General features: G+C 51.2%; 1 protein-coding gene across 1 annotated transcript; it reads left to right on the forward strand.

Annotated features, from left to right (window-relative positions):
• Window positions 1–2,920: 2,920 nt before the first annotated feature.
• LOC116970318 (zinc finger protein 239-like) lies at window positions 2,921–11,256 on the forward strand. The gene is made up of 4 exons (XM_033016987.1): window positions 2,921–3,134; window positions 8,360–8,373; window positions 8,794–9,322; window positions 11,183–11,256. The coding sequence occupies exons 1-4, from the start codon at window positions 2,921–2,923 to the stop codon at window positions 11,254–11,256; spliced, it is 831 nt and encodes a 276-aa protein (XP_032872878.1).
• The last annotated feature ends 1,064 nt before the right edge of the window (window positions 11,257–12,320 follow it).

The following is a 12,320-nucleotide window of genomic DNA, read 5'->3' on the forward strand; positions in this document are numbered from 1 at the left end:
GAGCTCCCAGGCTCCCGATGTTAGAGTCGGCGCCGCCCGCTCCGCTCCGCAGACCCGCAGCCCGGAGGTGTTGATCTCGGCGGTCACAGCTCACCGGAGCTCCAGCGCGTCGATCCAGCGCGGCGACCCAGGCAAGGCATCGCCAGCTCCGCTCCGCGATAGCGCTCCAGCGCTGTGCCGCCACCGAAGCCGAGGTGCTGGGCGGTCCCCGCCAGGAAACGGCGCTCCACGTCGCTGGTAGGCCGCAAGGACGGGTCGACGGGGCAGCCCGGAGAAAAAGCTGCCTCACCAACCAGGTAGGGACCTAGAAATATTATTAACCCCTACCCCCCACATTAAAAAGTAATTTCTCCCACAGACAAGGCACAGAACTCACTAAAACTCACTAAAACTGGACTATTGCAACTCACTTCTCCTTGGCATCAGCTCCACCTAAATCAACCGACTCCAACTGGTCCAGAACGCAGCCGCCCGACTCATCGCCCACACCAAATCCTGGCATCACATCACTCCAGTCCTCAAACAACTTCACTGGCTTCCCATCTCCCACCGGATCACCTACAAAATCCTAATCCTCACCTACAAAGCCCTCCACCATCTGGCCCCCCCATATCTCACTGACCTCCTCTCCCCCTACCAACCCTCACGGTCCCTCAGATCCACATCAGCCGGTCTCCTCTCCATCCACAAGTCCAACCTCTGCAGTTTTGGGGACAGAGCCTTCTCCAGGGCAGCTCCCAGGCTCTGGAACTCCCTCCCCCAACTGATCTGCAATTCCGTGTCCCTCACCATCTTCCAGTCCCGCCTCAAGACCCATCTCTTCACCTCTGCCTATCCTTAGCCCCACGTCCCCCTCCCTTTTCATCTGTGCATTAATTGCCTCATATTGTGTTTTGAATTGTATTCTGTCTTTACTTTGTGTACTAGTCATGTCTCTACTATTTATTTAATTCCCCTTACATGTTTTTCCTCTACCTGCTAAATTTTTGTAAGGTGTCCTTGAGACTCTTGAAAGGCGCCCATAAATAAAATTTATTATTATTATTATTATTATTAAAACTTCCAAAAAAAAGTGAATTCAACGGACGACTGCTGGTTAGCAGCCGTTCCCCAAGATGGCTCCTCCTCAATGGCTCCTCCTCCTCAGATGCATGGCGGATGCAGTTTAATGAAGATAAATGTGAGGTTATCCACTTTTGTAGCAAAAAACAGGAAGGCAGATTATTATTTAAATGGTGTCAAGTTGGGAAAAGGGGGAGTACAACAGGATCTGGGGGTAGGTACACAAAATTGCTGGGGAAACTCAGCGGGTGCAGCAGCATCTATGGAGTGAAAGGAAGTAGGCGACGTTTCGGGCCGAAACCCTTCTTCAGACTGATGGGGGGTGGGGGGGGGGGGAAGAAGAAGGAAAAGGGGAGGAGGAGGAGGAGCCCGAGGGCGGGCGGATGGGAGGGTGGGAGGAGACAGCTAGAGGGTTAAGGAAGGGGAGGAGACAGCAAGGGCTAGCAAAATTGGGAGAATTCAATGTTAATGCCATAAGGACGCAAGGTCCCCAGACGGAATATGAGGTGCTGTTCCTCCAATTTCCGCTGTTGCTCACTCTGGCAATGGAGGAGACCCAGGACAGAGAGGTCGGATTGGGAATGGGAGGGGGGTATGCAGGTACAGCATGCCATGTTGCCATGTTGGCTTTCATAACAAGAGTAGTTGAGTAGAGGAGCAAAGAACCCTAGTGAAACCACACCTGGAGTGTTGTGTGCAGTTTTAGTCTCCAAATTTGAGGAAGAACATTCTTGCTATTGAGGGAGTGCAGCGTAGATTTCCAAGGTTGATTCCTGGGATGGCAGGACTGTCATATGCTGAGAGAATGGAGTGGCTGGGCTTGTTTACTCTGGAATTTAGAAGGATGAGAGGATATCTTATTGAAACATATAAGGTTATTAAGGGTTTGGACACGCTAGAGGCAGGAAACATGTTCCCAAGGTTGGGGGAGTTCAGAACCAGGGGCCATTGTTCAAGAATAAGGGATAAGCCATTTAGAACGGAGATGAGGAAACACTTTTTCACACAGAGAGTTGTGAGTCTGTGGAATTCTCTGCCTCAGAAGGCGGTGGAGGCCGGTTCTCTGGATGACTTCAAGAGAGAGCTAGATGGGGCTCTTAAAGATAGAGGAGTCAGGGGATATGGGGAGAAGGCAGGAATCGGGTACTGATTGGGGATGATCAGCCAAGATCACATTTGAACGGCGGTGCTGGATCGAAGGGCTGAATGTCCTCCTCCTGCACCTATTGTCTATGTTTCTATGTAAAAGCTTTCCACTCCACATCACCGTCGACAACTTTCCTGCGACTCTCAGTCTGAGAAAAGGTCTCGACCATTCCTTTTGTCCAGAGATGCTGCCCGTCCCGCTGAGTTACAGCTGTCTGGCCCCCCTTGAGGTTTTATCTCAGGTTTGCAGCCTCTGCAGCTGCTGTGATTGTTCCCCCCCCACCCCCCACCCCATGGTGCAGGAGCCGCTATAAGATCCTAAAACGAGCAAGATAGTCTACTCGGCGAAAAAGACGTAGTACGGTCATGGGCAGATTCATGGGTAATTTTCGGCCCCATTTCCGTAACCGGCTTCCGTCTCCGCACCAAAGATCCCGTAGGATAATAGTGCGGTGACGGAAGCCGGTTACAGAATCATCCTCGTAAAAATAAAAGTTATTTGGTAAAAATCTTCTCCTCATGTTCAGAATTTAAATTTATGAACACAAACTGTTCCCCCGCAACGTTGATGACACTGCGAGTCGAGTCGAGTCGAGTGGGGTCAGGTTACGGAAATGGATGAAAGTTGCTACTGCTACATTGCATCCATCAGCACGAGTGGTCCATCTGGATCAGCAGGAGGAGCTTTGGTGGCAACCGTTGCTAGGGCGGGATGCGCGGCTCCGATTGGCGGAGGGCGCTGTCCGTCGGAGGGGCTCTGATTGGTCGGACGCAAGGAGGGGGTGGTACCTGGTCCTTTGTGACGTCGGCCCGGGGGTTGCTGGTCCTGCTTCAATTGGTCGCTGGCGCTGCCCGTCAGTGGGAGGGAGGAGTCGGGACCTGGTCACGTGAGGCGGGGCCGGTGTGTCGACGGGGCGGAGCCACAGGTGAGAACAGCCGCCGCCGCCGCTCGGCCCCGCGTCCCCTCCCCCTCCTCCTCCTCCTCCCTTTCCGAGGGCGATCCTGCGGCCGGCGACCCGAGGCCTGCGTCCGCCTGTCGTGTTAACCTGGCGGCGGGAGGCCCCGGCGCACCGTCTTTGTTTCTTTGTCTTCAGCGACCCCTGTCCATTGAAGGGCCCAGTGCAGCGCCTCTAGTCCTCCCGGTGCAGCGCCTCTAGTCCTCCCAGTGCAGCTCCTCTAGTCCTCCCGGTGCAGCGCCCCTAGTCCTACCGGTGCAGCGCCCTCTGGCGGCGGGAGGCCGCGGTGCTCTGTTTCTCGTACTCCTACTGTAGCTCCAGTTCATTGGCTATATTTAAGAGGGAGTTAGATGTGGCCCTTGTGGCTAAGGGGATCAGGGGGTATGGAGAGAATGCAGGTATAGGATACTGAGTTGGATGATCAGCCATGATCATATTGAATGGCGGTGCAGGCTCGAAGGGCCGAATGGCCTACTCCTGCACCTAATTTCTATGTTTCTATGTTTCTAACCCGTGCCTGCCTTCTCTCCATATCCCCTGACTCCACTAGCCCCTAGAGCTCTACTAACTCAAATCCATGCAGTGATTTGGCCTCCACTGCCCTCTGTGGCAGAGAATTCCACAAATTCACAACTCTCTGGGTGAAAAAGATTTTTCTCACCTCAGTCTTAAATGGCCTCCCTTTTATTCTAAGACTGTAGCCCCTGGTTCTGGACTCGCCCCACATTGGGAACATTTTTTTTGCATCTAGCTTGTCCAGTCCTTTTATAATTTTATATGTTTCTATAAGATCCCCCCTCGTCCTTATAAAACTCCAGTGAATACAAGCCTAGTCTTTTCAATCTTTCCTCATATGACAGTCCCACCATCCCAGGGATCAATCTCGTGAACCTACGCTGCACTGCCTCAATCACAAGGATGCCCTTCCTCAAATTAGGAGACCAATACTGGATGCAATACTCCAGATGTGGTCTTACCAGAGCCCTATACAACTGCAGAAGAACCTCTCTATTCTGCAGAAGAATCTCTCTATACTGAAATCCTCTTGTTATGAAGGCCAACATTCCATTAGCTTTCTTCACTGCGTGCTGTACCTGTAAGCCAACTTTCCGTGACCGGTGACAAGGAAACTCCGGTCTTCCTGTACCTCCCCCTTACCTAACATAACCCCATTGAGTTAATAATCTGCCCCCTTGTTTCTGCCACCAAAGTGGATAACCTCGCATTTATCTATATTATACTGCATCTGCCATGCATCTGCCCACTCACTCAACCTGTCCAGGTCACCCTGCAACCTCCTAACATCCACTTCACAGTCACACTGCCACCCAGCTTTGTGTTATCCGCAAACTTGCTAGTGTTGCTCCTAATTCCCTCTTCCAAATCATTAATATATATGGTAAACAGTTGCGGCCCCAACACCGAGCCTTGTGGCACTCGCCACTGCCTGCCATTCTGAAAAGGACCCGTTCACTCCTACTCTTTCCTTCCTGTCTGCCACCCAAGTTTCTATCCATGTCAACACCCTACCCCCAATACCATGTGCCCTACTTTAGTCACCAGTCTCCCGTGCGGGACCTTATCAAAGGCTTTCTGAAAGTCTAGATACACTACGGAGCCACGGTTGTCTCCTGCTCCCCTTAGAATCTTTCCTCCTTTTTGGAATGAAATGATCCTGCGTCTTCCGGATTATGTCCAGAAATTCCTGCCATTGCTTTTCCACCGTCATTCCTGCCAGTATCCCTTTCCAGTCTACCTTGGCCAGCTCCCCTCTCATGCCTTCATAGTCCTCTTTGTTCAACTGCATCACTGACACTTCCGATTCAACCTTCTCCTTCTCAAATTGCAGATTGAAACTAATCATATTATGATCACTACCTTCAAGCAGTTCCTTTACCTCGAGTTCTCTTATCAAATTTGATTCATTGGACAACACTAAATCCAGAATTGCCTTTTCTCTGGTCGGCTCCATTACAACCTGATCTAAGAATCCATCTCAGAGACACTCTACAAACTCTCTTTCTTGGGGTCCTGAACCAACCTGAACCAACCTGATTTTCCCAGTCTACCTGCATGGTTGAACTACAAAAATTATTCATCCCAGTTTGGCAAAAGAATAAATCAGGGAAGGTAGTGCATCCGTGGATAACAAGGGAAATCAGGGATAGTATCAAAGCGAAGGATGATGCGTACAAATTAGCCAGAAAAAGCAGCATACCGGAGGACTGGGAGAAATTCAGAGACCAGCAGAGGAGGACAAAGGTCTTAATTAGGAAAGGAAAAATAGATTATGAAAGAAAACTGGCAGGGAACATAAAAACTGACTGCAAAAGTTTTTATAGATATGTGAAAAGAAAGAGATTAGTTAAAACAAATGTAGGTCCCTTGCAGTCAGAAACGGGTGAGTTGATCATGGGGAACAAGGATATGGCAGACCAATTGAATAACTACTTTGGTTCCGTCTTCACTAAGGAAGACATAAATAATCTGCCGGAAATAGCAGGGGACCGCGGGTCAAAGGAGTTGGAGGAATTGAGTGAAATCCAGGTTAGCCGGGAAGTGGTGTTGGGTAAATTAAATGGATTAAAGGCCGATAAATCCCCAGGGCCAGATAGGCTGCATCCCAGAGTACTTAAGGAAGTAGCTCCAGAAATAGTGGATGCATTAGTAATAATCTTTCAAAACTCTTTAGATTCTGGAGTAGTTCCTGAGGATTGGCGGGTAGCAAACGTAACCCCACTTTTTAAGAAGGGAGGGAGAGAGAAAACGGGGAATTACAGACCAGTTAGTCTAACATCGGTAGTGGGGAAACTGCTAGAGTCAGTTATTAAAGATGGGATAGCAGCACATTTGGAAAGTGGTGAAATCATTGGACAAAGTCAGCATGGATTTACAAAAGGTAAATCATGTCTGACGAATCTTATAGAATTTTTCGAGGATGTAACTAGTAGCGTGGATAGGGGAGAACCAGTGGATGTGGTGTATCTGGACTTCCAGAAGGCTTTCGACAAGGTCCCACATAAGAGATTAGTTTACAAACTTAAAGCACACGGCATTGGGGGTTCAGTATTGATGTGGATAGAGAACTGGCTGGCAAACAGGAAGCAAAGAGTAGGAGTAAAAGGGTCCTTTTCACAATGGCAGGTAGTGACTAGTGGGGTACCGCAAGGCTCATTGCTGGGACCCCAGCTATTTACAATATATATTAATGATCTGGATGAGGGAATTGAAGGCAATATCTCCAAGTTTGCGGATGACACGAAGCTGGGGGGCAGTGTTAGCTGTGAGGAGGATGCTAGGAGACTGCAAGGTGACTTGGATAGGCTGGGTGAGTGGGCAAATGTTTGGCAGATGCAGTATAATGTGGATAAATGTGAGGTTATCCATTTTGGTGGCAAAAACAGGAAAGCAGACTATTATCTAAATGGTGGCCGACTAGGAAAAGGGGAGATGCAGCGAGACCTGGGTGTCATGGTACACCAGTCATTGAAAGTGGGCATGCAGGTGCAGCAGGCAGTGAAGAAAGCGAATGGTATGTTAGCTTTCATAGCAAAAGGATTTGAGTATAGGAGCAGGGAGGTTCTACTGCAGTTGTACAGGGTCTTGGTGAGACCACACCTGGAGTATTGCGTACAGTTTTGGTCTCCAAATCTGAGGAAGGACATTATTGCCATAGAGGGAGTGCAGAGAAGGTTCACCAGACTGATTCCTGGGATGTCAGGACTGTCTTATGAAGAAAGACTGGATAGACTTGGTTTATACTCTCTAGAATTTAGGAGATTGAGAGGGGATCTTATAGAAACTTACAAAATTCTTAAGGGGTTGGAAAGGCTAGATGCAGGAAGATTGATCCCGATGTTGGGGAAGTCCAGGACAAGGGGTCACAGCTTAAGGATAAGGGGGAAATCCTTTAAAACCGAGATGAGAAGAACTTTTTTCACACAGAGTGTGGTGAATCTCTGGAACTCCCTGCCACAGAGGGTAGTCGAGGCCAGTTCATTGGCTATATTTAAGAGGGAGTTAGATGTGGCCCTTGTGGCTAAGGGGATCAGAGGGTATGAAGAGAAGGCAGGTACGGGATACTGAGTTGGATGATCAGCCATGATCATATTGAATGGCGGTGCAGGCTCGAAGGGCCGAATGGCCTACTCCTGCACCTAATTTCTATGTTTCTATGTTTCTATATTGAAATCCCACATCACCACAGTGGCATTACCTTTGTTACATGCCAGTTTTAACTCCTGCTGCAACATACACCCTACATCAGGGCTACTATTTGGGAGTCTGTAGATAACACCAATTAGTGTCTTCTTGCCTTTGCAAATCCTTAACTCAATCCACAGTGACTCTACCTCCTCAGTCCCAATGTTTTCCCTCGCAAGGGAATCCATTCAGAAGAGCTCCCCCCCTCCTGCACTCTGTGACCTTCTTCCCATGATGCATGCTGCCTCCCACGTGACTCGGCACCAATCACCAGCTGGGCAGTGCCGGCAGTCCCCCTTGTTTTGGGGGTGACGTCAGGGCACATGTCGTGCGCGCCGTGCGTATGGCAGCCATCGCGGCGCAGGGCAGCTGGTTGGGGGACTACGGGCGGCTCGACGCGGTGCCTTGATGCTCAGCGCACCGAGCTCGGTGCGGCCACCCCTTTTCTCCCACTTACTTCCTCATCCCTCCTCACCCTCTCCCCTCACTTACACCGTCCTCATGCCACTTCCCCCCGTGCCTCCTCACCATCTCTCCCCTCCTTCCCCACCCCTTCTCCCCCTCCCCCCTCATCCTCACCGCCTCATCTCTCCCCCTCACCACCCCCCTTCACCACCCCCCTTCACCACCCCCCTTCACCCCCTCCTCCACCCCCCTGCCCTCCCCCTGCCCCCCCCTCTCACCCCCATGCCCTCTCCCCCCTTCAAGTACTAGTAATGTTCACTCGTTAGTAATGTCCTGTTTACCAGCTTGTTGACCCTCTGTGTTCCCCACCTGCAGTGTTTAGGAGCCGTTGGTGTGGACGGAGAGACGGGGACGTGAGGGACCATTGAGGGCGGCCATGGTGCCCGTGAGCCCCCCCCCATCTGCTCGGTGTGCGGGCTGAGCTTCAAGGGGCTTAGCTTCGACACAGGACCACATGACGGGGCACAAGGAGAAGCGCTGTGAGTGTGACGTGTGTGGCAAGGCCTGGCAGAGCCCGAGCCAGCTGGAGATCCACCGGCGAGTGCACACGGGAGAACGCCTCTTTGACTGCTCAGAATGTGGCAAGATCTTCACCCGCTACGACAACCTGCAGCGGCACAACCGCGAGCACTCCGGCGTGAGTCCATTCGGCTGCTCCATCTGTGGTAAGAGCTTTGCCCTGTTGTCGGGGCTGTGGGAACACCAGCGGGTGCACAGCAGCGAGTGGCCCTTCACCTGCTCCGACTGCGGCAAAGGCTTCAAGTCGTCGCCACACATGAAGGTGCACAGGCGCCTGCACACCGGGGAGCGGCCCTACACATGCAGTGACTGCGGCAAGGGCTTCACCCGCACCGACAAACTACTGTAGCACCAGCGCACCCACACCGGCGAGCGCCCCTACACCTGCACGTAGTGCGGCAAGGGCTTCACCCGCTCCGACAACCTGCTGCGGCACCTGCAGGTGCACTCCGGCGAGAGGCCCTTTGGCTGCTCCGACTGCAGCAAGAGGTTCAAGAGGGCGCAAAAGCTGAAGAGCCACCGGCGTGTGCACACGGGCGAGAGGCCCTATGGCTGTTCCAGCTGCGGCAAAAGCTTTGCCCAGTTGTCGGGGCTACGACGGCACCGGCAGGTGCACAGCAGTGAGCGACCCTTCACCTGCTCTGACTGCAGCGAAAGCTTCAAGTCGAAGCCGGATCTGAAGGTACACAGGCGCCTGCACACCGGCGAGCGCCCCTACACCTGCAGCGATTGCGGCAAAAGCTTTACCCGCTCCAACCACCTGCTGGAGCACCAGCGCACCCACACCGGCGAGCGCCCCTTCACCTGTAACCAGTGCCACAAGGGCTTCACCTGCTCCACCTATCTGCTGTCCCACCAGCGGGTGCACACTGGCGAACGTCCGGTCCCCAGCCCAGTGTGTGGAGAGCACTTTGCCATGGCCTCCCACGCCCTGTCTCACCAGCACGTGCACACCAGCCCTACGACTGCCCGTACTGTGGTGAGACATTTGACAGCTTGCGGGGGTTGCGGCAGCACCGGCGGGTCCATGCCGGCGAGCAGCTGCTCCAACTGTGAAAAGCTTTTCAAAAGCGCACTGGGGCTGCGGGAGCACCAGCGGATAAACAGACCACGATGGAGAAGGTAAGGACAGACTCTACGATGGCTGTATAAAACTGGACCATCATTGCCTGTGGCAGATTGTGTTTTCTCAGCTGCCGCAGGAAGTACATCCTCTGTTGGGCCTTTTTGACTGTGGGGTCGATGGTGGCCACCCATTGATCTATCCAACAATGATTCTACATTTTCCTTGAACTACATTCCCTTTGTCCTGTTTTCACTCCTTACACTTCCTTATCTCTGCACCTCCCATCAGATTGAAGAAGGGTATTGACCCGAAATGTCATGCATTCCTTCTGTCCACAGACGCGCCCGACCCGCTGAGAGACTCCAGCACTGTGTGACCTTCTTCCCATGATGCATGCTGCCCCCCATGTGACTCTGCGCAATGGCAGGGGGCGGGGCCAGCATCCCCTCTCGTATTGGCGGTGATGTCAGGGCGTCATTTGTGAGCGCCATCCGTGCTGTGACTGACTATAGAAATTGAAAGGTGACTTGGCGGTTTATGGATGGGGTAAAACCAGTGCGTGCAAACTGTAAATCGAATATTATAAGACATTTTCCACGGAAACATAACTTTTGTTTTAACAGACTTGTGAATAGAATATGGGAGGAAACAGTGGTTGATTGGAGAAATCTGATCCTACTGATAGAGGGAGGCCTGAGGAAAAGAAACAGGCGGTCCAGGAGGGAAAGATGCAGGTAAGAAAGAGCATTGCCACGGTGATAAAAAAGACCAAAAGACACCTGGAAAAGGTAGGAGATCCCATTGTTCCACCGGGATCGCCAGCAGATGTGGTAACAAAAAATAACGGAGATGACCAATGTCCGTAATTTTTTGGTGTCCCCTCAATATATGTCTCGGAGGTAAGGTGGTACAGGCGGCTGTGATCAGATTGTCTAAATCAATGGAAGAACCCATGGCTGCAGTCAAGATAGGCGACTGCCATTTAGACCTTCTGGTCGATACAGGAGCCACTATGTCATCTGTGCCGCCCTCCGTGGACATCCCCGTCAGTCAATCAAATATTAATACTATTGGGGTTGCTGGTGTCCCCATGATAGAACCTTTATCAGAACACACTCGTATTGAGATGAATGGCAAGCCATTTACTGATACTTTTATAATCTCTAGAAAGGCCCCATTCCCGTTACTGGGAAGACAGGCTCTGTGCAAACTGGGAGCAGTTTTACACTGCACTGCAGACGGCATGTATATGGAACTCCCTCAAATGTAGTCACATCAATTGCTAAATTTAATCGAGTAGGAAGTGCAAGGACAAAAGATGCCCATGCAATATTGTTGGCAATTTAGTAGCAATCCGTGCAGTCAATTGGTTGATCAAATCCATTGTGTTCTGCAAAGAGTGCTGCATTCAAAAAGCCAGTATTTACAGTATCTTGTTGAAACCAGCAGAGAACATAAGCAAAAGCATTGCACTGCATACTCTATACTCTGGAATATAGAAGGATGAGAGGATATCTTATTGAAACATATAAGATTATTAAGGGTTTGGACATAGCAAACAAGTGCACGGACACTGTATAAGTCAGCTTTAATCATCATTCATAGTGTCACAGTACAATATATCTTAGTTCCACTCTGCCACTAGAGTGACTACGTAATATAGGAAGTGAGTGTTAATATGAAGTGTTCAATAGGGTGGAGTTAGTGGTAGCACATTGCTCTGATTGGTTCATATGCAATAACCAATCTACATCCTTCCCCGTAGAGGAAAGAGTTGTTAGTCGGTTGTTAGAACACATGCGGTTAAACATACTCGCCGTATCTGTCGCGGTCTACTAACCCGACCTGAGCGCATGCGGACAAACCCCTCCCCCTCCGTTCCGGAAGAGTGAGTAGGACTGGTAGGTGGAGAACTCGAGGATGAGAACGCAACCGGGGAACCTGGAGATGAACGGCAGGGCGAGCATGCAGGACCAGAGGCGCTGGGTAGCGGTGGAGCCGAACATCGCGGGGAATGCATACTGGGGTCAGGAGGTCGTGGATGGACAACAGCAGCAGTTGTCTTGAAAACCAATGGCGGGACATGAGGACCGGGAGGAGCTGGTCTCGGCTCAGTCATGGGCAGAAGATGGTGGCGGCAGCGTCGGTACAGAACACCACCGACGTTGACAAGGTAGGAACAAGGTTCCTCGGATAGTCCCTCAACGAAACCCAGTCTGGTTTGTCCAATTGCCGTCTGCAGGCGAACCACTTGACCTTGCAGCAGCGGTTTCATAGGAGCGCTTCTGGACATCATGTTTGTCCTGAATATGCTTCTGGACCGCAGCTGGTTTGAGCACCCGTGGGTTCAGCTGTTGCTGGGCAGCAGGGAGCTGTGGCCTTGTCGTGCGAGACATCAGGCGCTAGGCGGGAGAGCTGAGGATGCTATCCCTAGAGATGTTTCTAAGGTTTAACAGATCTAGGTAGACATTGGATTTGGCAAGATGTGAATGTTCCATCAGCTGCTTTGCGCTCCTGACAGCACGCTCTGCGAGGCCGTTGGATTGAGGTATTTGGGGCAGCTGGTGACATGTTGAAAGTGCCATTGAATCGCAAAGTGCTTAAAAGCTTGACTGGTGAATTGTCTTCCGTTGTCAGTATGCAGTTTGACCGGTACACCAAATGCAGAAAAATGTGAATAGGAATCGACTAGAATTAGGTAGTGCTTGCAGTGCCTTTCGAAAATGTCCGCAGCGAGGGAGGTCCAGGGTAGTGCTGAATTTGGTGGCCTTGCACTGCACTGAATTTGGTGGCCTTGCACCCTGCTGAAAGTGGTATGAAACTGCACTTGAATTTGGTGGCCTTGATTGATGGATCCTTGATGGATTTGAATTTGGTGGTCTTGCACCCTGCTTGAAATGGAA

This window comes from Amblyraja radiata, unplaced genomic scaffold, assembly GCF_010909765.2.
Source record: "Amblyraja radiata isolate CabotCenter1 unplaced genomic scaffold, sAmbRad1.1.pri scaffold_740_ctg1, whole genome shotgun sequence".
Classification (NCBI taxonomy): Eukaryota; Metazoa; Chordata; class Chondrichthyes; order Rajiformes; family Rajidae; genus Amblyraja; species Amblyraja radiata.